Here is a 20,412-nt window from a genome sequence, read left to right as displayed (position 1 = left end):
ACGTGGTTCGGTAGGAGCTGCTGTTTTGGTTAGCAACAAACCATTATGGGGCGAGCGCGTCATAATTTGGTGGAACGCTAATCGTCTCCACGTAACGTAGGATCAGTTCTAATACCACACAGGGAATGCGTTTGCAATGCGCGGTAAGATTCCACCCTTTAATTTATTCGAGATGCTGTTTATGTGCTGCTGTTTTGATTAGAAACAGAGTTCAAGTGACATTTGCATTTTAAGTGTGGCTTTATTGCACAGTACAAGTGTACCAAAACTCAAATGAACATCATTTTTCTTATCATTCGAATCACCACACACTTGATTTGTATTTTAGTCTCGGCCCAAAAACTCAAATCCTGGATATGCTACTAAGGGAGAAAAAAAAATATGAATCACTTGTATGAATTGGCTTTGTGTTTGGGCAAAAAGTTGAAATTTGGGGGCACAGGTCCAAGCAGCATTTCACTGAAAAACAAACAAGATGATCATCATGAAAAGCAGAACTGAATAAATACAGAAAGAGCCCCTTTCACACTGCATGTAAATAATAAAAGACAGACGGATGCGTTTTAGATCTCGTATTAAAGCTCTGATGTGACCATTTCACAGAATCTATGAGTGATGCTGTTGGTGCTGTGTGAAATATTTGAATTTTACTGGGTTCTGTGTTAAAAGCAAAGGCGCATCCGAGATCCCGTTGACGCATTAGAGCTTCAGCACAAGATCTGGTATTTCTGCCACTGCCTTTTTATGCAGTTACAGCCGTAGCACACTTTTTTGGGGTGTTGTGTTAAAGGCAAAGGCGGAGTTCTGTGACGAATCTGATGTAACAATTTACAGCATCCCCGCGTGAAAAAGGCCCCCGATGGAACAGGTTTGCCGCTCACCTAATCCTGATCCAGTCGCCAACGTTTTGACTGGCCATTAGGGACTCCAGGTAGTTCCTCCCCATGTAGTACGGTGGCCTCTCGTTAATCTTCACAGGCACTCGCTCAAGCAGCCCCACTGGAATATACCTGAAATACATTTTGCTGCCGTTAGAAAGCCTGCATGCAAAACGGTGCTCATGAAGCAAGCGTCCCACCTGCACATGAAGGAGAGCCACTCGAGCAGGAAGGTGCGCGTCTTCTCCACGCCGCGCGTGTCAGAGCCCCAGTGCTCCAGGCCGTAGTTGCTGAAGTCCCGGAGGATGTCCAGACGCTCGGCCGACGAGATGTCCCAGTGACGCCTCTCCTTGATTTCCGTGAAGAGCCACGGCTTCACCAAAGCACCCCTGGTAAATGATCACAATTAAACAATGTACATTTCATTATTGAGAATATTTATTACGATGCTTTATCGAACTGAAATATATTTGAATTAAGTATTACTAGTTGTGAAACAATTTAAAATATTAAATGTATTTGTACAAATACAATGTAGTTCATGATGGTAAATTATCACAAATACTACATACAGAGTTATATGTAAAACATTTTAGATGATGCACGTTGGAATATTTTATTAAGCATGATTATTTTTCATTTCTGTTTTAATAGATCACAAATATTCCGATTTTACATTACAGATTTATACTACTGTTTTTCCCTACAGTTCTGCAGACTGTGTGTGTCCTCGCTGAAGGATTCCTCACAAAAAAATGTCTCCAGACATCTCTGCAGTTGAGTACATAGTTTGAATAAAATGCTACACCAACCTTGCAATCATGATTCCAGAAACGCCCGTCTCTTTGGCTCTCATGGCGTCCTCATAGGACAGAATATCGCCATTACCTCAAACAATACAGGAGAAACGAGAAATGAATGTTCTGCATTGTTAAAAATGCAACAAATGTTCCATATCTATCAATCTATTTATACCAAAGAGTGGGATGGGGCTGGCCAGCTTGGAACAGGTAGTGATATAGTCCCAATCGGCAAGCTTGGTGTAGCGCTGCTCTCTGGAACGGCCATGCAGCTAAATTACAAAACCAGGAAGAAAAACATTTAAGGCAGGCAATATGCTGTTTTTGCTCAGTTTCCTATTTTATTTATTTTTATTGAACTAGGTGAGGCAATTAAGAACAAATAACAAAACTCATTTACTGTGATCATAGAGACGCCCCAACTCTTCATCTCTGGGATGAGTTTATGCGCAATGTTGTTCTTCTCCTGAACGCCAGTGCGGATCTTCACTGTTAAAGGGACGTCCAGCACCTATAGAAGGAGAGAGACAAAAAAAAAACCCATTTCTTTCCTCCGAAATTGCACAAAATCATCTTAAACATGCACACTCACATAGTTCATTCCTCGCACTATCTGCTCAAACTTGCGGGTGCGCGTCATCAAGCCGCAGCCTCCGCCCTGAGGAACAAAAAACAAAGTGAGTCAGGTTTGCATGTTTTTAGGGGGATGCCCATCGGCAAAAAAAAAACCCCATAAATGCTCACCTTCTTATATACGAGGTCAATGGGGCACCCCGAGTTGATGTCCACAAAGTCCACTTCCGTGTTATTGTTGATGAGCTCGGCGCATCTCGTCATGGTGTCGGGGAAGCAGCCCTCGACCTAAAGAAAGTTATTTTCAAAATCAGTCAGCATGTATTCTTCCTTTTTTGTGATTTCGTTTTGAAGTCTTTCTGCACATTTTAGCCTCATTCTGCTTGTTAAAAGCTGTATTGTATTCTAACCTGGACCCCAAAGAGATCCTCACTCTCGTGCCTCTTGAGCAAGGCCCACTCGGACTGCTGACCCTGGAGCAGGTTGGTGCACATGGCCATCTCGCCGCAGGTGATGTCCGCTCCCAGACGCTTACACACACGGCGGAACGGCAGGTTGCCGCACTGAGGAAATTAGAGGAGGCAGACAATGAACATCCGCATCCAATGACAGATGTGAAACTTTCACTCTAGTAGCACTTACGGTCGTTAACGGGGCGAGGTAGAGTTTGTCTTGGAAGTCCACCTTGGAGGACAAAACATATTCATCCAGCCCTCTTTGTTTTGACTCGAAAAATGTATTAACGGGGAGTGGGAGATACCTGCTTTTTCTCATATGTTCGCAGTTTGATGACATCCACGTCGGTCAACGCACCGACAGTCTTAACGGCGGACGTCTTTTCCGAGCTAACCTGCAATAAAAAAAAAAGAAAAGAAACCTATTTACTGATTTTGGTGGGGTTTTTTTTAACATCGGCGGGTACAGTTTCAACAAGAAAAACTAGGGTGGCCCAGAGTTGTGGCAACGTAAATAGAAAACAAATAGCATGGACTAAATAAGGCCTCTTTCTTTTTTGAATGAAAAAAAAAAAAAAGACAATTAGCATTGAGTAACTGCCAGTGCAAGTACAGCGTAAAGCACAGATCCTGATGCCCTGTCAATACAAAGTTTGGCATCAAAATTCACCGACCGGTGACGTTTGTGTGCATGCTTGTTGATTTATGTGGTCTTTCAGTCATTTAAAGGATATGTAAATTGACGATCAGAATTGGACACTTAGAAATGCAGTGCAAATCCAACACTTTGGTGTGTTGTATCCAAAATTAAAAAGAAATATTAAAAAGAGGCATTTAGGTCATATAAAAGTACTTTTCTACCTGTGTTTCTGCATCCGTAGACTCACAATTTGTCTTGGTTGTTGGATCTGCTGGTCAGTAAAAGACAAACAATTAAAATTTGTATCATTTATATTTCTCCTGTCAGCAGTTCTCAAACATTTTGGGTCCATCTTTTTTGGGGGTATCAAAGTCATAAGCCAAGTTTGACAAGTGACTTTCAAAGGTGTAACTTAAATCTTATAATAACCAGTACACTTTTTTTTTTTTAATGACAACAAATAAATTATTTTGCAGACTCTCAGGCATCTGGAGACCCCAGCTTAAGAACCACTGCCTTATATGCTCAACAAACTAAAATGTCTTCCTACCATTGCCTTGCTGTTGTTTTGTATCCTTGTTGTTGTTAAGCGTCTTGAGGTACTCCGCTGACTTCTTGAATGCAACAGAATGCTTCCTCAGTCGGTTCTGCAGCTCTTTACTCAGGCTGTTCCTCACCGGTGTGCGACCCTCGTAGCTTTTCATCACGTCCGCGTTCTCGGCGCTCTTCAGCTCCGCCGTGGTGTGCGCCTTGGCGAAGCGACAGGAGAGGCCATACATGCACTTTCCGAAGGTGTCGTACACATGGCAGCGTTCGCCAATGTCGGTGGGCTTGTTGGCCAAGTAGGTGGCGACGTCATGGTAGAAGTGGCACTTGTCGCCAAAGGGACATTCCCGGTTGCCCTAGCGACATGGGAGGGATGAGCGTTGAGAACATCTAATCAAAACAGGTCAACTCGGGATAGGCTTTGGCTCACCTGCAACCCATCAGGGTTCAGGACAAGCGCTATAGAAAATGGACAGATGCCTCGCTTAAAATTCCTACCTGAATAACAGAGGCACACAGCCTCTTTTCGTCGTACGACGTTGGTTTCTTGTGTGGCCTCGACTTGTTCTGTCCTCGCAGTCGTTTGCCGTCCGGCTTGGTGCCTTTGTTGATCTCCTCTGTATCCAATTTCACCTTTTTTATTTCGGGCTCCTCAGAAGGGTCCTCAGACAACTTGTTCTTGTCTCCCTTCAAGCTTTTCCACTGAGAGTCAAGAAACTCGTGGAATTTTTCTTTGCTGGTGATGAATCTGTAAATGCAACAAAGGGGGAGGTCACACGTGCAGATTGTGAACATAACTATAACGGTTTATTATTGCCTTTAGATGCCACAAGATGGCAACAAAGTACTACCTTTCTATTAGAGAGCGTGACAATCCTACACTCACTCCAACATAGTTTCTTGGCACCTACATGCCACAAGATGGGCCAAAGCAATACTTTAATATTTAGACCAGGCTTTAGCCTGTGCGCAAAAACAGCAAATAAGCGAAAACGGAGGCCAGGTGAATTAGCGAGATGCAGAAACAGTACATTTATTTGCAAGGAAACATATTGTATATTCATCGACTGACAATCAAAACTCAGCCAGTTTGGACTCACTCTGGTTTGAGGGCTGCTTCACCTTTAACAGCTACCTCTGTCACCTTTTCAGCAGTTGTTTCCTCTGCAGGCTTTTCCATCACATCTGCTGTTTCTGTTAAAACAGGACATAGATGACTATCGTTCCTAAGTGTACATAAAATTAAAAAGAACATGAGAAATATGAAGTCAGTGTTCGGAAGGTAAAACAATCCCCAACTAATTATGATTTATGGCGAAAAACTGGCGTGGCGCTTACTTACTAGTTTGCTGGCGTTGACAGCCTGCCGTCTGCTAATCAATATAAGCTAGCAGCTAACGCGAAGTTAATATCACAATTGATACAGTCGACATCAAGCATCGGTTATTTCTCAATGCCAGTGAGTGTGCAAATGTTTACAAAAGTCGTTTTATTTACGCGTGTTCGCTGTCATATAGCAATAATATGCAGGTAAAGCCACCAGTAGTCAAAGAGCGTGAGGAGGAGTCAGTACATCACTTAAAAGAGTCCGGAATTGACAAAAGAAGAATATTAGTTCCGCTCCGGTACAAGTGTCAGGATGGACCGTGTATCATCATCATAGTCCCGGGTTGACTTGAAGAGATCTGAAGTCTAACAAGAACCAAACGTATGTATCATTTTTGCTGACTTGAGGTTTGTTGTCAATATTCTTGATGTCTTCTTAGTCTCATTTGTTGATGAATGTGCTTTTCTTAATATTATAGAGCAATCCCCTGCATAATTACAGGTCACTATTCATGAAGTAACCTGTTAACATTTTCTTTCAGTGGAATCTGTCCACCACTGTATAGAATAACATAATTAAAGGTAATTTGGGCGGGTTTTTTTTTCATTTCAGATGTACGTATCAAAAAGAAAGAAGGAGCTCTAAGTTTCAAAGATGTTTGGTGACCACTGGGCTATATAGCCTCATTTAATTTGAAAAAAAAGTGTCCATAGTCCCTTCCCGCAAATAATGGGGGATTACTGTATGACATTCAAAGCAAAATACGTGACCTGGTCGCCACTTTCAATGGACAACAACATTAAATGAATACAAGAAGCTGCATTTACTCATCAATGGAAGTGACCAGTTTCTCTTTCTTGGCTGAATATCGCTTCTGACTCAACTCCAGGATGCCGATGCCATTTGCCTTAAAATCATAGCCGATCCCGCGAAGCTCCTCTAGTCTGGCTGAAACATTCTCCGTGCTGTAGTACAACGCCCTGGGCCTCTCCAGGATCTGCTTCATGGTGATTCCTCCTTTTAGGAGACAGTCCAGTTTAGTGCTCAGCGTCGTTGTCCCTATGTACAGAACCATCGGATTGTCGATGATCAGCTTTTTGACGTCCTCCTCGCAAGATCCGAGTGCAAGCAGCTTACCCTGAAGGTTGGCCAAGTTATTTTTCAGGTACTCATTGGAGAGGTCCAGAATCTTTGCACCCGGGCCTTGAAACAGGGCCAGGAGTTCTGCGTCGCTCAGTTTCAGAGCCACTCGCATGTTATCGATGTTGGCCTTGACTCTCTTTGTGCTCCGGATGAGAACATAGACGTTTCTGGATATGATCACTTTGGCAAATTCCTCGGGACCAGTCCCGCCAAGCTCGACGCAGACGTGTTCCAGGAACTTCACCATATGCCTGTTAAGCTCCAGGCTGTTTGAGAGGGTGCGTGGTGCAGCGGTGAGCAGCCGATAGAGGACCTGATTGCTGAGCCCCAGCGAAGACAAGTATGCTATGTTTTTCTCCAAGTTGTCGTTGTCGCTGGAGCGGAAGAACGACTCTGGCGAGCGTTGCAGGATTTCCACAATCTTCTCATTGGTCTGCAAGATGTTCCTCCACAGCTGCCAGCGCTGCTCTAGATGTGCCAGGGAGCGAGTGATGGCACGCGGGTAACGGGATATAATGTTGGCCACGGTCCGGCAGCTGGCACCTTTGCCCTTCAGGAACTGAGCCAGGTCCTGTTCGTTAGTGAATATCCTACGGAGAACGCCCGGCTGACGCTGGCGCGCCATCTTCACATCCACCCCCAACAGATTTAAGTTGTCCAGCAGGCACTTGTTCTCAGGGCTTGCAGTTGCTTTGGGTTCATTTTCATTCGGTGTCACACAGTAAAACCTCCGGAGAGGGCAAGTTGTCGCGAACTGTACTGTGATGCATTTAAAAGGTTGTTGAAGGGTGAATAATCTGTTGAAGTCGATAAATGCTCTGAACCCAGAAGCCATTTTTCATCAGTGTGATATCCTTGCCATCATCATGGGAACTGAAAATAGCATAATCACACTTACTATTGAGGAATACAGGCAAAAGCATTATCAGAAATAGAAAGTATTAGACCTGATGTGAAAGCTTGCCTCTCAGCACTAAACAAGTTATAGGCACAGTGGCATTAAAATAGTTGTATTTTAAAAAACACTATAGCATTGAGCGTAAATGCTTGTCTCTAGATATTTTGATGAAAGTTCTGTATGTCACAGGAGATATTTAAACACCTGGTAACTGTTTTAAATTGTAAAATATAAACTGAATGTTGTTTCCTTTAAGTCACTTTCAGATCTTAGTTCCTTTGCGCCTAAGGAAATACTAAATTAGTCAAAAATAGTACATAATAATTTATTTGATAATTTAATAAGGTAAAATTGGATTTTATTCCATGCAAAACAGTAAAATAGGGTAAGGTCATTTAAGTTTATCATCTAGTGTCTCAATGAAACACAAGCGAAACGCCACTGCATTTTGAGGCCCATATTGCAACAACAAAACGTCAGCGTTTAGAAATGAATAAAAGATGGGATTTGTGATAGATATTCAATATATTTTGTCCTGCGTTATAACATTTTGAGGAGTTAACTTACATACCTCCTGAGATATCGCAGGCTGACATTTTGAATCGAATTTTTAGTGATCCTCCTCTTCTTCTTTTTCTACTTCATGGCTGATTATTTACCCCCGATGACGCTGGCGCCATCTTGTGATCATTCATTATTTAGCACCAGACTAAGATGGTAGTAATGAAATGAAATAAAACCAAATAAATGCAATGAAATGAAAATGAATTGAATAAATTGACACGATTATTTCCAATAACAGTGCGTTCTGTGCGGTGTTTGCATGTTGTACCGGTGCTTGAATGGGTTATAGTTTGTAATATTTAGTTCATGCCACATGTTTAAATGATGTTCTTTTCCTTGGCAACAGGTCCTTCAGACCTACTGATCCTTTGGCTCTCGACATTGATGAGGGTCTCCAGTGTCCACTTATGAATATTTTAACTGAAGCACAAGCTATTCATAATGCAAAACAGCTTTCACTCCTGCGTGGTATAAGATTCAAGTGAGGGTGATTTAAAAAAAAAACCCATTAAAACAAGTAAGCAGCTGTTATGATTGTCATCACGAGATGACAATTACCAGGTGTACCAGGAGAGATTTTCTGCATTCATCCACTTTTATTCTGCAGAACCAAAACTAGGGTGTTTAGGGGCTGCTGACACATTACTCCCTCTGTGAATGAATAATTCAGACCGGGGCCTAAACTTTCAAATGCCCAGCAGTTCCCTCGCTTGCTGCTGCACTGAAACTAACTGCTCACACAGGTGGCATCAAGTTAGACACGGAATGTCAAAAAGAAGATGGGTGGAATTCAAGATCTGTCAGACGATAAGTTGCTCCACTCCCATCAACAAAGGATACAGAGCGTCCTCGTCGTCCTCATCTGCTGCTGCAGGTACGTTGCAGGGGAACAGAACGTTCTGGAGATGACCATTGCAATAGCTCTCATCGGTCTAATTTCACCAGAGCGGGGGGGATTCGAACATTTTCTTCACAAAAAAACAAAATGTAACAAAAAGCCAGCCACTCGAACTGGGACAGCTCTCTGTCTGTTTCCATAGAAACAGAAGCAGTCATTTTTGAGGGAGAAAAGAGCTGTCATCACTTCACAAATGAATTGAGATGGGAGAAAAGCACATGCACATCCAATTAATACAAAATACATGCTTTTGTAGTTTGTGATCTTTCGTTATATTTATGAGTAACACCTGTCAGTCCTCTGATTGCCATACCAGCAAATGTATAGCAAATTAAGATATAATGACCAACAAATGTTTTTTGTTTGTTTGTTTGTTTGTTTTATTTTTGTGAGCGGTTGTAGGTTAGGGGGCTTTTCATTACATTTCCTGTGAGGTTTTATTTGTTGAATTACAGGGTGGGCTGAGAACAAATACTCCCGGCGCGAATACTGTATGGCCCATGGGCCATAGTTTGCCCAACACAGGTTGACTGTTGTGTCAAAGGCAGAAAAATTAGTCGGTAGGACGCAACGTACCTGTGTACTTATCACCAAACATCCAGATCTGTTTAATGATGGGATGATTGATTTCTGTCTTTATGTGAATGGCTAATTAGCTTTTCTGTTGCTTGGATTTAGGACACAGACATACTCTTTTAGCTACCAGACTAGGCATTATGTTTTGCTAAACTACTCAAAGACAACTCAACCAAACATTTTATCATTTTTTTTGTAACTGTTTGCCACTGGAAGTACCCTGGCAGCTGCTGTCAACACCTTTATTTTAAAAAGTATCTTTATTGACAACAATACTGAGAGCTCCTGAAGGCAACGCCGTTGGAATGCAGGGGGTGTGGCTACAGATCACCTATCAGACGTCATCACGCGCTGGGCGTCATGTTTACGTGGAAACAACATGGCTGCCGACTGCCAACAAGGAGGCAACCTCTGAGAGAATGCGAACAGCGGCCGACTGGAAGCCGGCGCGGCCCTCACACGCTTCACCACCGGCGCGGACACACGATCTGTGATACCTTCTCCGTTTGTTTTAGCCACCGTTACCATGGAAGACGAGGAACGGCAAAAGAAACTCGAGACCGGCAAAGCGAAGGTAGGATTCATCCGGTGGTGTCACGCTGTTAGCATAACTCTTTATCAACGCTGTTTAAAGTTAACGTTGCTGACAACTTCGTGTTTTTGCCTTAATGCTCCTTGCTGGGGGCTGTCAGCTGTTCCGCACCCCCCCCCCCCGCCCTCCAACACCCCTGCTGCTGTCAGTCCCAACGTGCGCCTCTTATTTGACAAGGGGTTAGCCTGTAAACGGTGCTCACTCGCTACATAGTGCAAGCTTCATTCTGAATGGGAAACTTCATTGTTTGTTTAAAACTGGAGTGCGTCAAGTGAGTGCATTATCGGCAAGTAAGTAGAGGCTTTCCGACGCCTCCCCTGCGGGCGGGCTGGCAGGCAGGTGTAACAGGATTTACAGGACACATATCCCCTCATTCCAGACTTGTGCTGTCTTTATTTCCGGTGTCAATTAGCACCCTCACTAATTAGGTCACTACTACATTATCCACTGAGCATAAATGCCCCTGGTTGTGCTCTTGTAGTCATTTTTAATTTTAATATAAATTGTGCTTCATATACTGTGCCTTGATTCCCATGCTGTTAGGATGTCGAATGTCAATCACACATCAATAACAAAGATGGGAACTCCACTCACCTCCAAAAGTATTGGAGTATTGTTTTTGTTATATACAGAAGACATGTGGGTTTCTGATCAAAAGATGAATAACTTTCATGGTATTTACATCTAAATGGGTTAACAACTCGGGACAGAGAGCCTTTTTGTTTGAAGCCACCCACTTTTCAAGTGAGCAAAAGTATTAGAACGGATATTATTGCATTCAAATCAAGTGAAATTCGTTATTTTGTTGACACAACCCTTACATAATAACTACATCAAGCCTGCGATCCATTGACTTCAGCAGACTGTGACATTCTTCATTTGAAAAGGCTTTTCCAGCCCATTACTGCAGCCTTTTTCAGTTCTTGATTCGTTTCTGGGGGTTTCTCCGCTTCAGGAGGTGAAATGCATGCTCATTGGGTTAATGTCCAGTCCAGTCCAGTGAATGACTTAGCAAGACCTTCCACGTTCCCCCCCATATGAACTCCTTTGTTTTGTTGGCAGTGTGTTTTGGGTCTCAAATTGTATCCTTATCTGCTGAAAATGTGATAATGTTCTGAGAATATTCCATTTTTTTGCTACTAATGCATCATGTGCATGTAATGTTGTCTGCTTTCAATCTGTTGCTGTGTGTTCACAACACAATATTGTTTTCAAATATTGGTGTAAATATGTCCAGACAGCATATGCTGCTACACCTACGTCGTTAACGTTTGCCCAGATGGAGAAACTCGTCCACAGACTGTAGACTAACGCCCCCCCCCCCCCCCCATTACACAAGCGCAGCACCAGCCCTTCCGAGTAGGGCATCTGACTATGCTAAGCACCTCATCAAAAGCCAAAAGTTTCCCTGACTGAAAACTAGCGCCTTGTAGATTTGAGTCCATCAGACAATGTGAAGCTGTAGCTCAAGCTATCAGCGTTAGCTTCATGCACCACATGTGTGTCCACCTGTTGCACATACTCAATGTATATCTGTACATTAGCCCCTCTGTCTTTATATACATGATTCCCCTTGGGCAAAATACTTTTTAAAAATGAAGACCTGCACAATCTAACCCTAGGGAATAGGAGGAGCCTATTTTAGTCAGCAGTTTTCCCTCAGAGGTAGGACTAGATTTGCAGTGTACATTCTGTTCATCCTTTCTTATATATGAATGCTTACTTCCGGCCCATTACACTAAGTGGCTGGGCCATCTTCTATTATGGCTCTGATGCGGCAGTTTTTCAGGCTCTCCTTGTGTAAAAAGGTAGCTTCACCCAAATCTGGCTGCAGCGTTCTGTGGATTACTTGGTTCAAGTGATCTAATTCAGTTAAATGGACGTCTTAGCTGGCGCACGACGGCTCAACATTAAACGCATCTGCCAGCATTGGACTGAGACAAAAAAGCCATGGTAATTGACTTGTGAGAATTTGTGAATTGAGTGAATTTTTTTTAGTGCCCGGTTGAAAAGAGGAGCAAGATTGTCGCCAAGGTTCATGTCATCAGTTTAAACTGATCGTTGACATGGTTTGAAGTGTAATCCTTTAGTCGGGATTAGCACCTGCTGGCAGGGCAAAAGACAGGCGTTGCATCTTATATGGATGCTCCGATCACAGACGATGACATGTTTCGCTTGACTTTCCCCAAACTGTGCAGAGAAAGAGTAAGTTCATTTGGTTTTGATGGGATAAACTTACCCAACAAATGTCCGCAGACATTCTTTTTTTGAAACATGTCTGTGTTTCTTTTCACAGCTGGCTGAGTACCGTCAACGCAAAGCTCACGCGGATTCCCAGAGGAAGAAGAAGAAGAAAAAGAAGCCCGAGGAGGACTCGCAGGGAAGCGTGGCGCCGGATCACTCAACGGGCAGGGAGGACGACTCGGTCGGTGGCCAACACGGAGCACGGGAAGCAAATAACCAGGCGCCAGCCGTCGCCGAGCTGAGCTTCTCCAGGACGCTTCGCAGCGGGGAGACTGTCAAGCACGACCAGACATATACCATAGAGGTACGTACGTCAAACTCCGACTCGGGAATCTGCCGGAATGAGCCTTAATCGGAAACAATTATCCGAGACAGCAGAGTGAGGTCACATTGTGAAGTGTTTTTGTCAACGCCATGAAAATTCTCGCAGACTCATGCTCGAAATTGAACACAGTCAGCCATTTTGAGTTGGCTTCTCCGAGGGAATTTTTGCACATGGGCCTCAATCGGAAGCTGTTCATTTTTTTTTGCAATTTTTATTCAGCATTAGCATCACGACCTAAGGATAATGCAGGCCAGTTCTTCTGCAGCCCTTAAGTAGTCAGCTGGTTGAAAAAAGCCTCCATCGCATTCTCTAAAATTCCTATTTAAAAAAAATCAACAGATTGACTTTTTATGCTAACCTCTAATGTTGATTTTAGACGGTGTACTACACGTACCTTAAGGATGGACGGTAAATTAACATTCGAAAGCCACAAAACTCTGCTGCTCTCGTGTTGAGCGACGACCTCTTGAACGTTTTGATGTCACACAAGGGAGCTTTTTAACTGTGTTTGTCAGATGAAGTGCTTGCCTGCAACAGCGAAAACAAGAAAGGACAGTTTTGCTTCAACACTGGTTGCATTTATGCTTTTTCACGGCAAAGATTCTCATTTGCTGTCAACAATCTTTTGCGCCGTTATTACGCCCTCCGTCCCAGAACTCCATGTCCGTTTGATGCCCATAAAAGCGGCGGTTGCCGTGGCAACAGACGGTCTTCTGCGCTGACCGACTCCCACAGCCTCGCAGCGCTTTTTAATCACAATTCAATCCATTCGTTTGCACGCAATCCAGTTTTGCCTTTATTGTTTTGCACGGTTGGCTCGTTTGCATCCAACTTTCTTAATGTGTTGCTGAAATCTTGGAAAATGAAATAACAAATTTAAACTTCTTGTGTTGCAGCCTGAGAGCGAAGTGTCGACGACGGCAGAAGATTACTCCTCTGAGGTAAGTGAGATATTTGCGAGTAGGTAGATGGGCGTCATAATCGATGAATAATAGTCTATCAAATGATCAATTAATCTGTTGATTAGATGTCTGTCATAATAAGAACCAAGAACTTTGCTTTTGACAACTTGCATCTCTGATTTAAGAGAAAAAAAATGTTGACTTGACATATTGAACTGGTCAAATATTTATGATTCTGTGCAGATCAGAGCGAGTTTTTTTTTTTTTTTTTTTCATGCAGCCACTCCACAGGATGATCTATCAGTTTAATCGTTCAGTGATAACCGATCATTGGTCCTTTCCTGATTAAGATCTCTCATGCTCAAATTGTGCCTGATTGTTGGTATTTGTGTACCCCGCTTTAGAGCTGTGTTTCTCATGAACTTTCATTCCACCTTGGTTAGAACTCACTGCTTGAAAGCTTCTTTTTCTCAGAGATGGATCGCCCTTTTTTTTCTGAAATTAGACTTTCAAATTTAACCGTCACTCATCCGAGTGATTCCTTCCTCTCTGGCTGACATGTTGTGACTTAGCAGGTCAACGGCTGCCGTGAGATGATGGCCAATCTAATGACGTCCTCCTCCGGGGATTTTATTTGGGTACGGTAATCCGATCAAGCGGCTCTCTGCTCACGGGCCCTGACTGCCGAACCCGCCGCCTGCCGCCACTGACTGTCCATTTGCTTAACACATTAAGATTCTCCCCACAGTCCCGCCACTTGGCAATGATTCTGTACTAACTCTGTACTAATGTTTGTTTTCTTCGTCATGGTGTTTTGGTGTTGGTTACACGCCTCAAGGTCACAGTGACCCCTTGACGTGTTTTTGTTTGCTTGGCTAATGGCGTTGCTGATCAACACAGCTGATTCAGTGAGGTGAAAGTAGGGACATGTGGTTTTATTTGGACATCTGTAAGAATTGTGTTAAGGTGTCCGGCGTGGGGACATAGGGACCAACCAGGCCACAAGTAGTGGAAAAAAAAAAGGCAAAAAATTATTGAAAACAAAAATGCACGTGTACATGCACATGCGGCAAAGATTCTCCATAACTTCCACTAACATCTCAGGTTAAAATAGCTCCTCCCCGGCAAAAAAAATATTGTCTCTCAGTCTTTGTATTACTTCAACATACTTCCTTTACACCAATTCCGATTTCGATGGGTCTCCAGTGGCATCTTATGGCATCAGGTATCTTTTTCTGCAAATCGCTCGGAATTGGTTGCGCTACTGCAAATAGGGGAGGTGTCTGCCTCAATAGGTGCTGATGTTTTGATTAGCAACATTTTACATGCTGAGAACTGTTTAATGTCAGTGCATTATGACTTCATCAACAACGCTCTCCGCTTTTAAAGCCCACTGCCGCTGCGCTTGGGTGTCGACTAACAGGCCCTCGGTCTCCTTATGGTGCGTCTGGGGAAAAGCTGCACGTGCTATAATAGCTCGTACTTACTTGTTTAGGAAGAGGCAGAGCGAGAGGCGATGAAGGGAGGCACATTGCAGGACGTCGAGGAGGCGCTTGCAGCCAAGACGCGAGCGGTGGAAGAGCTGAGTCAGGAGCTTGAGGAAATTCGGGCCGCATTTGGAACAGAAGGTGTACAGAAGGTAAGTACCAATTAAATCGGAACGGTTAGGAACCTTTTTTTTTTCCCAAGGACCCCTTCATAATTCTAACGCCAAGTAAGCATCACGACTATATGCACCTCTGAATACTTTGAGAATTGTTTATTTTTTTAATGTCGCAGCCCAAATATTCTGGACGTTTTATAGAAAAGAAGCAAATCTCTTTTAATCCATCGTCCTTAACTGATGTGCACTGCGAGTCCAAGAAGAGCTAATTAAAACAAGCTGTCATTGATGCCCCCAAGTCCGCTAAATGAGTTCTACTTTTATTTATTGATTGATTCATCACGTTTCGCTACCAGCTGCAGGAGTTTGAGGCCGCGCTGAAGCAGAGAGATGGTATCATCACCCAGCTCACCGCTAACCTCCAGCAAGCTCGTGAGGAGAAAGATGAGATCATGAAGGAATTCCTGGCACTGACGGAGCAGAGCCAAAAGCTGCAGCTTCAGTTCCAGCAGGTAGGAGACATATTAGTCATGTTTTTTTTTTTTCCACCATTTAAATCAGTTCCGAGGTGACTTAATGTGTCTGTGACATGTTTTTTTTTTTTTTTTTTGTCAAGCTGAACTCAAGCCATTCAAAAGTGCATTTTCCATAATATGTCCCATAAATACGAATTCAAGTTTTATCGGTGATGATGACTCTGTCGTTTTACAGCTGCAGGCCGGCGAGACCCTGCGGAACACCAGCCACAGCAGCACGGCTGCGGACCTTCTTCAGGCCAGGCAGCAGCTGGCGCAGTACCAGCTGCAGCTGGAGGAGGCCAACAGGAAGAACCGGGAGAAGAGCGATGGACAGATGGAGCTCATCGGTCAGCTTCAGTGCAAAATCAGCGACATGGAGTTGGTGAGTTCCATGATGTGTCTGTTCCCATTAAAATGGATTTCCATAGTTCCTCAAATGGTGGCCTTTTTTTTTTTTTGGTGTATGAAAAGGTAGGGCTGCTCGATTATGGAAAATGAATATTAATCACGATTATTTTGGTAATAATTGGCATCACGATTATTCAAACGATCATTTATTTTTTGGAACAAAACAAGAAAATGTTTAAATGTCAAAAAAATAAAGACAAATATATATATATAATGTAAGTAAGTTCCTTTTGGACCAAACAAAATTTTGAAAATTAGTTATTATGAAATTTTAAAAAAATGCTGCAAATGTATAAAATTCAAGTATGATTTCCTTGTGTAAACAAACAGTGCATTGGATATAAATTCATATGAATACTTTTTACGTTTTTTTTTTACAATTATGCCAATATTGTAATCGTGGAGTGTAATAATCAGAATTGTAATTGAACTTCGATTAATTGCACAGCCCTATGAAAAGATGAATTCAGTTTGAACTGAACGGTTGTCAACTGAAGTCAACAGCTCGCTGAAATTGAAAGAGGCCACAATTAAACATATCGCCAGCATATTTTTTGGACCGGTGGCGCCATACGTTTGCTAAGCGATATATGTCACGTGAAAATGGAGTTTAAAACAAAATAACAGGGAATATCAAACATACGGGAGGAGCCGGACTCAAGGCAGACTTGGAGGTTGCGTTCCAAATAAGTTGCGCAGCTCATAGAACATAGGCACGCCATTGTGGAGTCAGTCTTGCTTTTCTATGTCTAATACCCGGCTGTTCTTGTAGTCAGGGAGAAGATCAGAGGAGTCTTTCACACAAAGACTAAACGAGAAGGATTTGCTCATCGCCGAGAAAGAAAAGGTCATCATGAATCAAGATCAGTCCCTTGCCGAACTGAGAGCGGCTGAAGAGACTCTCGCCACCACGCTCAAGGAGAAGAATCTGCTGCTCTCTGAGCAGACGGCGTCTCTGAACCTCTTCCGAGAGGAAATCGCCATTTTGGGACAGTCGGCCAACGACATTCAGGCATCGGATGAGAAGGACCTGATTATAGCGGAGCAGGAGAGAGTAATTTCCGAGCGGGATTGTTCACTCGGCCGGCTCGCGGAGGAGCTGGAGTCGTCGCGGCAAGGCCTGCGCGGCCTCCAACAGCGAGTGGCGGCGAAGGAATCGGAGCTGGAGAAATGCCTGGGCGACCTGCAGAATACGAAGCGTGATTTAGAAAGCAGTAAAAGCGAAATGGAGGGTTGTAAATCACACCTTGAGAAAGCGCGAGGCGACCTACAAAGCTGTCAAAGTGAGCTCGCCAGCTCCCGGCAGAGGGAGCGAACGTCCTCGGATGAGATTAAGCAGCTCATGGGAACGGTGGAAGATCTGCAAAGGCGTTGTCACCGGGACAGCCTGTCAGAGGGGGACGCCGTCCAAAGGATGCAAGAGGACGCCGCCCGAGAGATGGATCTTCTCCGGGCCGAGCTGGACGAGATGTACGGTCAGCAGATTGTCCACATGAAGCAGGAGCTCAACCTGCAGAACGCGGCGCGTATGGAGCAAGTCACGGCGCAGCACCACGCTGAGACGGAGCGACATCACGCCCAAATGGAGCTCCTGAAAGAAGAAAACTCAAATGTCAAGGAAACACTCACCGGTAAGCTCCAGAAGCTTCAAGCGACATTAACGCAATCCACAAATGAATTCAATCAAGAGAAATTCAAGCTCCAGGCGGAGCTCCGGAGCGCCCGCGCCGACCTCCGTTCGGCGAGGGAAAAAGCCGAGCTGGCGTCCGTTAGCCTCGTCTCGCAGGAGAGCCAAGAGGGCGAGACGCGGCGCCTCCTGGACGCGGCCGACGACCTGCGACGGCGGCTGGCCGCCGCCGGGGAAGCGGCGCTGGAGGCCGAGGCCCGGCACGAGTCGGAGACGACCAACTACAAGATCAAGCTGGAGATGCTGGAACGGGAGAAGGACGCCGTGCTGGATCGCATGGCCGAGTCGCAGGAGGCCGAGCTGGAGAGACTGCGAACGCAGTTGCTGTTCAGCCACGAGGAGGAGCTCACGCTCCTCCGGCAGGAGCTCCGCCGAGAGAGCTTCCTCAACGCCGAGAACCTCCTGAACGAAGCTGCCATCAAACACCAAAAATCTCTGGACGACCTGCGCCTCACCTACGAAGAGCAGCTCCACTCGCTGCAAAACGACAAGGCTGCTTTTTCCAACGAGCGCGAGGAGCTCTCGCACCAGATCCTCGGCCTGAAGGAAGACCTCAAGCTGGCCTTGCACAGCTCCAAAGCGGACCAGCTCGTGCGGCAGCTGCAGGAGCTTCAGGTGGAGCTCGAAGATCTGCGCAAGGGAGGAGAGCAGCGAGCCAGGCTGGAGAGCGAAATCCAGGCTCTTCGAGAGAAGGAGCGAAGCTGGGAGAGCAAATGGGAGGAGCAGCGGCTGGAAAATGAGACAAAAACGCTGGAAACGGAGACACTCGGTGCTCAGCTGAGGGAGGAGATCGAAAAGCAACGGAGCACCTTCTCCTTTGCCGAAAAGAATTTCGAAGTCAACTACCAGGAGCTGAAGGAGGAGTACTCCTTCCTTATCGAGGCTAAGACGCAACTGGAGGAGAGAACACTGAAGGAGGCGCTCGAGTTCCAGGCCAAAATCGCAGAGCTGCGGGGCGAAAATGTCAAAAGGTGCGGCGAGGCCGCGGGAAAAGACTCGGACGAACTCGGGGAAAAGCTGAACGTTGCATTAAGTGAGAAGGAAAGCCTGGCGGAACAACTAGTGGTCGCAGAGAATACAATTGGACAGTTGAAAGAAGAGCTGGAGGAGGCGAAAATAAGAGGCGAGGACCAGCGCTCTCGGATCCGCTCCTTACGAGGAGACGCCGACGCGCTGCCGGAGGCGGCGGAAGCCGAGAGAGACGGCGGCCGGCGGAGCGCGGAGCTCCAGAGGCTCTCCCGGCCCTCTCCGTCCCACTCGGGGGAGCGAGCCGTCCAAGGACGAGCCTCGGCGCAGAAGCCCGCCCCCGGCGCCTCGGGCTCCAACCGGCGGAAGAGGCGCCAGAGGCTGAAGCAGGAGCGCCGAGCGAGCGGCGGCCCCGCCGAGGCTGCCAGGCAAAGGGAGGAGGAGGAGGAAGAGGAGGAGGAGGACGAGGACGGCAGAGCTACAAGTGCCGCAGAACGAGAGATGCAGACGGAGAGCCAGGTTCGCGTCGATGAGGCTGACGGCTGCCAGGGAGACGGCACCATCAAACAGGTAGATGGGTCTTTTTTTTTTTTTTTTATTCCCCCCGCTCACATTCACCTCCACGATGATGAAAGGCTTTTCCAGAAATAATATTCTCCACTTATTGCCGCCGTGCTGCGCGGGAATACATTTGATGCTCATCGAACGGAGGCACTTGAGCATCGGAACGACTCTCGAGTTGCTGAAAGGCACGATTTTTTTTTTCTTTTTTTTTTTTTTTTGCTCCGAGTTACACAACAGACTTTGGTTTTCTGTTTGTGCCGCTCGTTATGTACGATGCAGGAATAAGATTAAAAAAAGAGCGTCCTTGCTCTGTTGAGTTGTATCAGTACACCACTGATGTGGGACTACAGTAAAACCAGCAAATAATTGAAGTCCCTCTAAAAAAAATAAATTGTAATTAATATGTCAATTTCTCTGGTCTGTCAAATTATGTCACTTTTTCTTTACACTTTCCTTTTTCAGACAGGGCTTAGTTGCTCTCAAAAAGATCACAAAAAATCAAATTATTTCTGTGTAAGTTGTTTCAAATTAATGGTTGGATAAAAACGTGCCCGAAAATCACTCGGGATAATCTTTTGGAGACATCCGAGAATTTGTTTTTTTTGTATCTCGCTGATTAAAAAAAAAAAAAAAAAAAAAAGCAGCAGCAAAGGCAATGTTGCAGAATGAAGACAAATCACACGCGACAAAGTATTTGACATTGTCGTTTTCATCTACGTTTATTTTACATGTTGTCCGAGATTCAAAATTTTGTCTGGTGATAAAAAGCTTTGTGTTTCTTCCTTGCTAGGCCAGCACACCCGACGGAGGACCAGCCGAACAGACGTCTAAGCATGTAAATTTAAATAATAATTTGTACCAGTTGCTGTTTTTGTGCCTAAAGTGTGTCACTTCAATCAGTTTGATGATTATTTCAGTAGATCAAATTCAAAAGTGAGACTCCTATATTATATATATTTACGACACATAGAGAAATCTGTTTCATAATGAAATTTTTTATTTTATTTTTACGATTACAGTTTACAGCTAATCACACAATTCACCATGAGGAAATTTAAAGAAAGAATCGCATTGTTCCCCAACCTTTATTTAACACAGACATTATTTGCAGTAATACATTTTGGACCAGTTAAGTGAAATTAGATAAGGGCGCACGCCATCATCTCTCATGTAACACTAATGAAAACCCCCCAAAAACTGGGGGTTGACTTCCACTTTAAAGAAATATGCTAGCTGTTGCTTTTCAATGTCAGTAGGTTAAATGTACAGTAATTTCCAGAATCTGAGTTTTTGGTCAATAACCGA

At 44.6% G+C, this 20,412-nt stretch overlaps 3 protein-coding genes across 13 annotated transcripts in view; 1 reads left to right on the top strand and 2 right to left on the bottom strand.

Annotated features, from left to right (window-relative positions):
• Window positions 1-221: 221 nt before the first annotated feature.
• On the bottom strand, window positions 222-7,905 carry dus3l (dihydrouridine synthase 3-like (S. cerevisiae)). Of its 5 annotated transcripts, none has more exons than XM_086014510.1 (16): window positions 7,832-7,905; window positions 4,993-5,086; window positions 4,391-4,640; window positions 3,897-4,248; window positions 3,568-3,617; window positions 3,012-3,101; window positions 2,894-2,935; window positions 2,662-2,814; window positions 2,423-2,539; window positions 2,271-2,336; window positions 2,079-2,189; window positions 1,854-1,950; window positions 1,691-1,766; window positions 1,079-1,267; window positions 882-1,010; window positions 222-459 (listed from the first exon to the last, which is right to left on the bottom strand). In XM_086014510.1, exons 1-16 carry the CDS (start codon window positions 7,854-7,856, stop codon window positions 387-389), a joined length of 1,914 nt encoding a protein of 637 aa, XP_085870636.1. In that variant the 5' UTR covers window positions 7,857-7,905; the 3' UTR covers window positions 222-386. The 5 variants fall into 5 exon arrangements, with proteins under 5 accessions (XP_085870636.1, XP_085870637.1, XP_085870639.1 ...); XM_086014511.1 differs by having other exon boundaries at window positions 3,568-3,614; window positions 7,832-7,904; XM_086014513.1 differs by lacking the exon at window positions 7,832-7,905 and adding an exon at window positions 6,047-6,177.
• On the bottom strand, window positions 4,993-7,907 carry mterf1 (mitochondrial transcription termination factor 1). The gene is made up of 3 exons (XM_086014539.1): window positions 7,832-7,907; window positions 6,047-7,235; window positions 4,993-5,086 (listed from the first exon to the last, which is right to left on the bottom strand). The coding sequence occupies exons 2-3, from the start codon at window positions 7,195-7,197 to the stop codon at window positions 5,041-5,043; spliced, it is 1,197 nt and encodes a 398-aa protein (XP_085870665.1). The 5' UTR covers window positions 7,198-7,235; window positions 7,832-7,907; the 3' UTR covers window positions 4,993-5,040.
• Window positions 7,908-9,676: 1,769 nt separating this feature from the next.
• Window positions 9,677-20,412, top strand: part of akap9 (A kinase (PRKA) anchor protein 9) — a 40,795-nt gene continuing 30,059 nt past the window's right edge. For 3 of the 7 annotated variants that reach the window (XM_086014494.1, XM_086014496.1, XM_086014490.1), the window contains exons 1-9: window positions 11,977-12,095; window positions 12,187-12,438; window positions 13,356-13,400; window positions 13,934-13,999; window positions 14,857-15,000; window positions 15,321-15,476; window positions 15,676-15,864; window positions 16,663-19,113; window positions 19,898-19,942. In XM_086014494.1, the coding sequence (XP_085870620.1) occupies window positions 12,030-12,095; window positions 12,187-12,438; window positions 13,356-13,400; window positions 13,934-13,999; window positions 14,857-15,000; window positions 15,321-15,476; window positions 15,676-15,864; window positions 16,663-19,113; window positions 19,898-19,942 (3,414 nt within the window). In that variant the 5' untranslated portion in view covers window positions 11,977-12,029. Of the gene's footprint in view, window positions 9,873-11,976; window positions 12,096-12,186; window positions 12,439-13,355; window positions 13,401-13,933; window positions 14,000-14,856; window positions 15,001-15,320; window positions 15,477-15,675; window positions 15,865-16,662; window positions 19,114-19,897; window positions 19,943-20,412 lie in introns of those variants that run through there. The other 4 variants (XM_086014497.1, XM_086014493.1, XM_086014491.1 and 1 more) reach the window with 3 other exon arrangements.

This window comes from Filicampus tigris, chromosome 18 (assembly GCF_054856515.1).
Source record: "Filicampus tigris isolate MCC_2025a chromosome 18, RoL_Ftig_1.0, whole genome shotgun sequence".
Lineage (NCBI taxonomy): Eukaryota > Metazoa > Chordata > Actinopteri > Syngnathiformes > Syngnathidae > Filicampus > Filicampus tigris.
The sequence above is the reverse complement of the archived record's forward strand: the minus strand, read 5'-3'. Positions and strand labels throughout refer to the sequence as shown.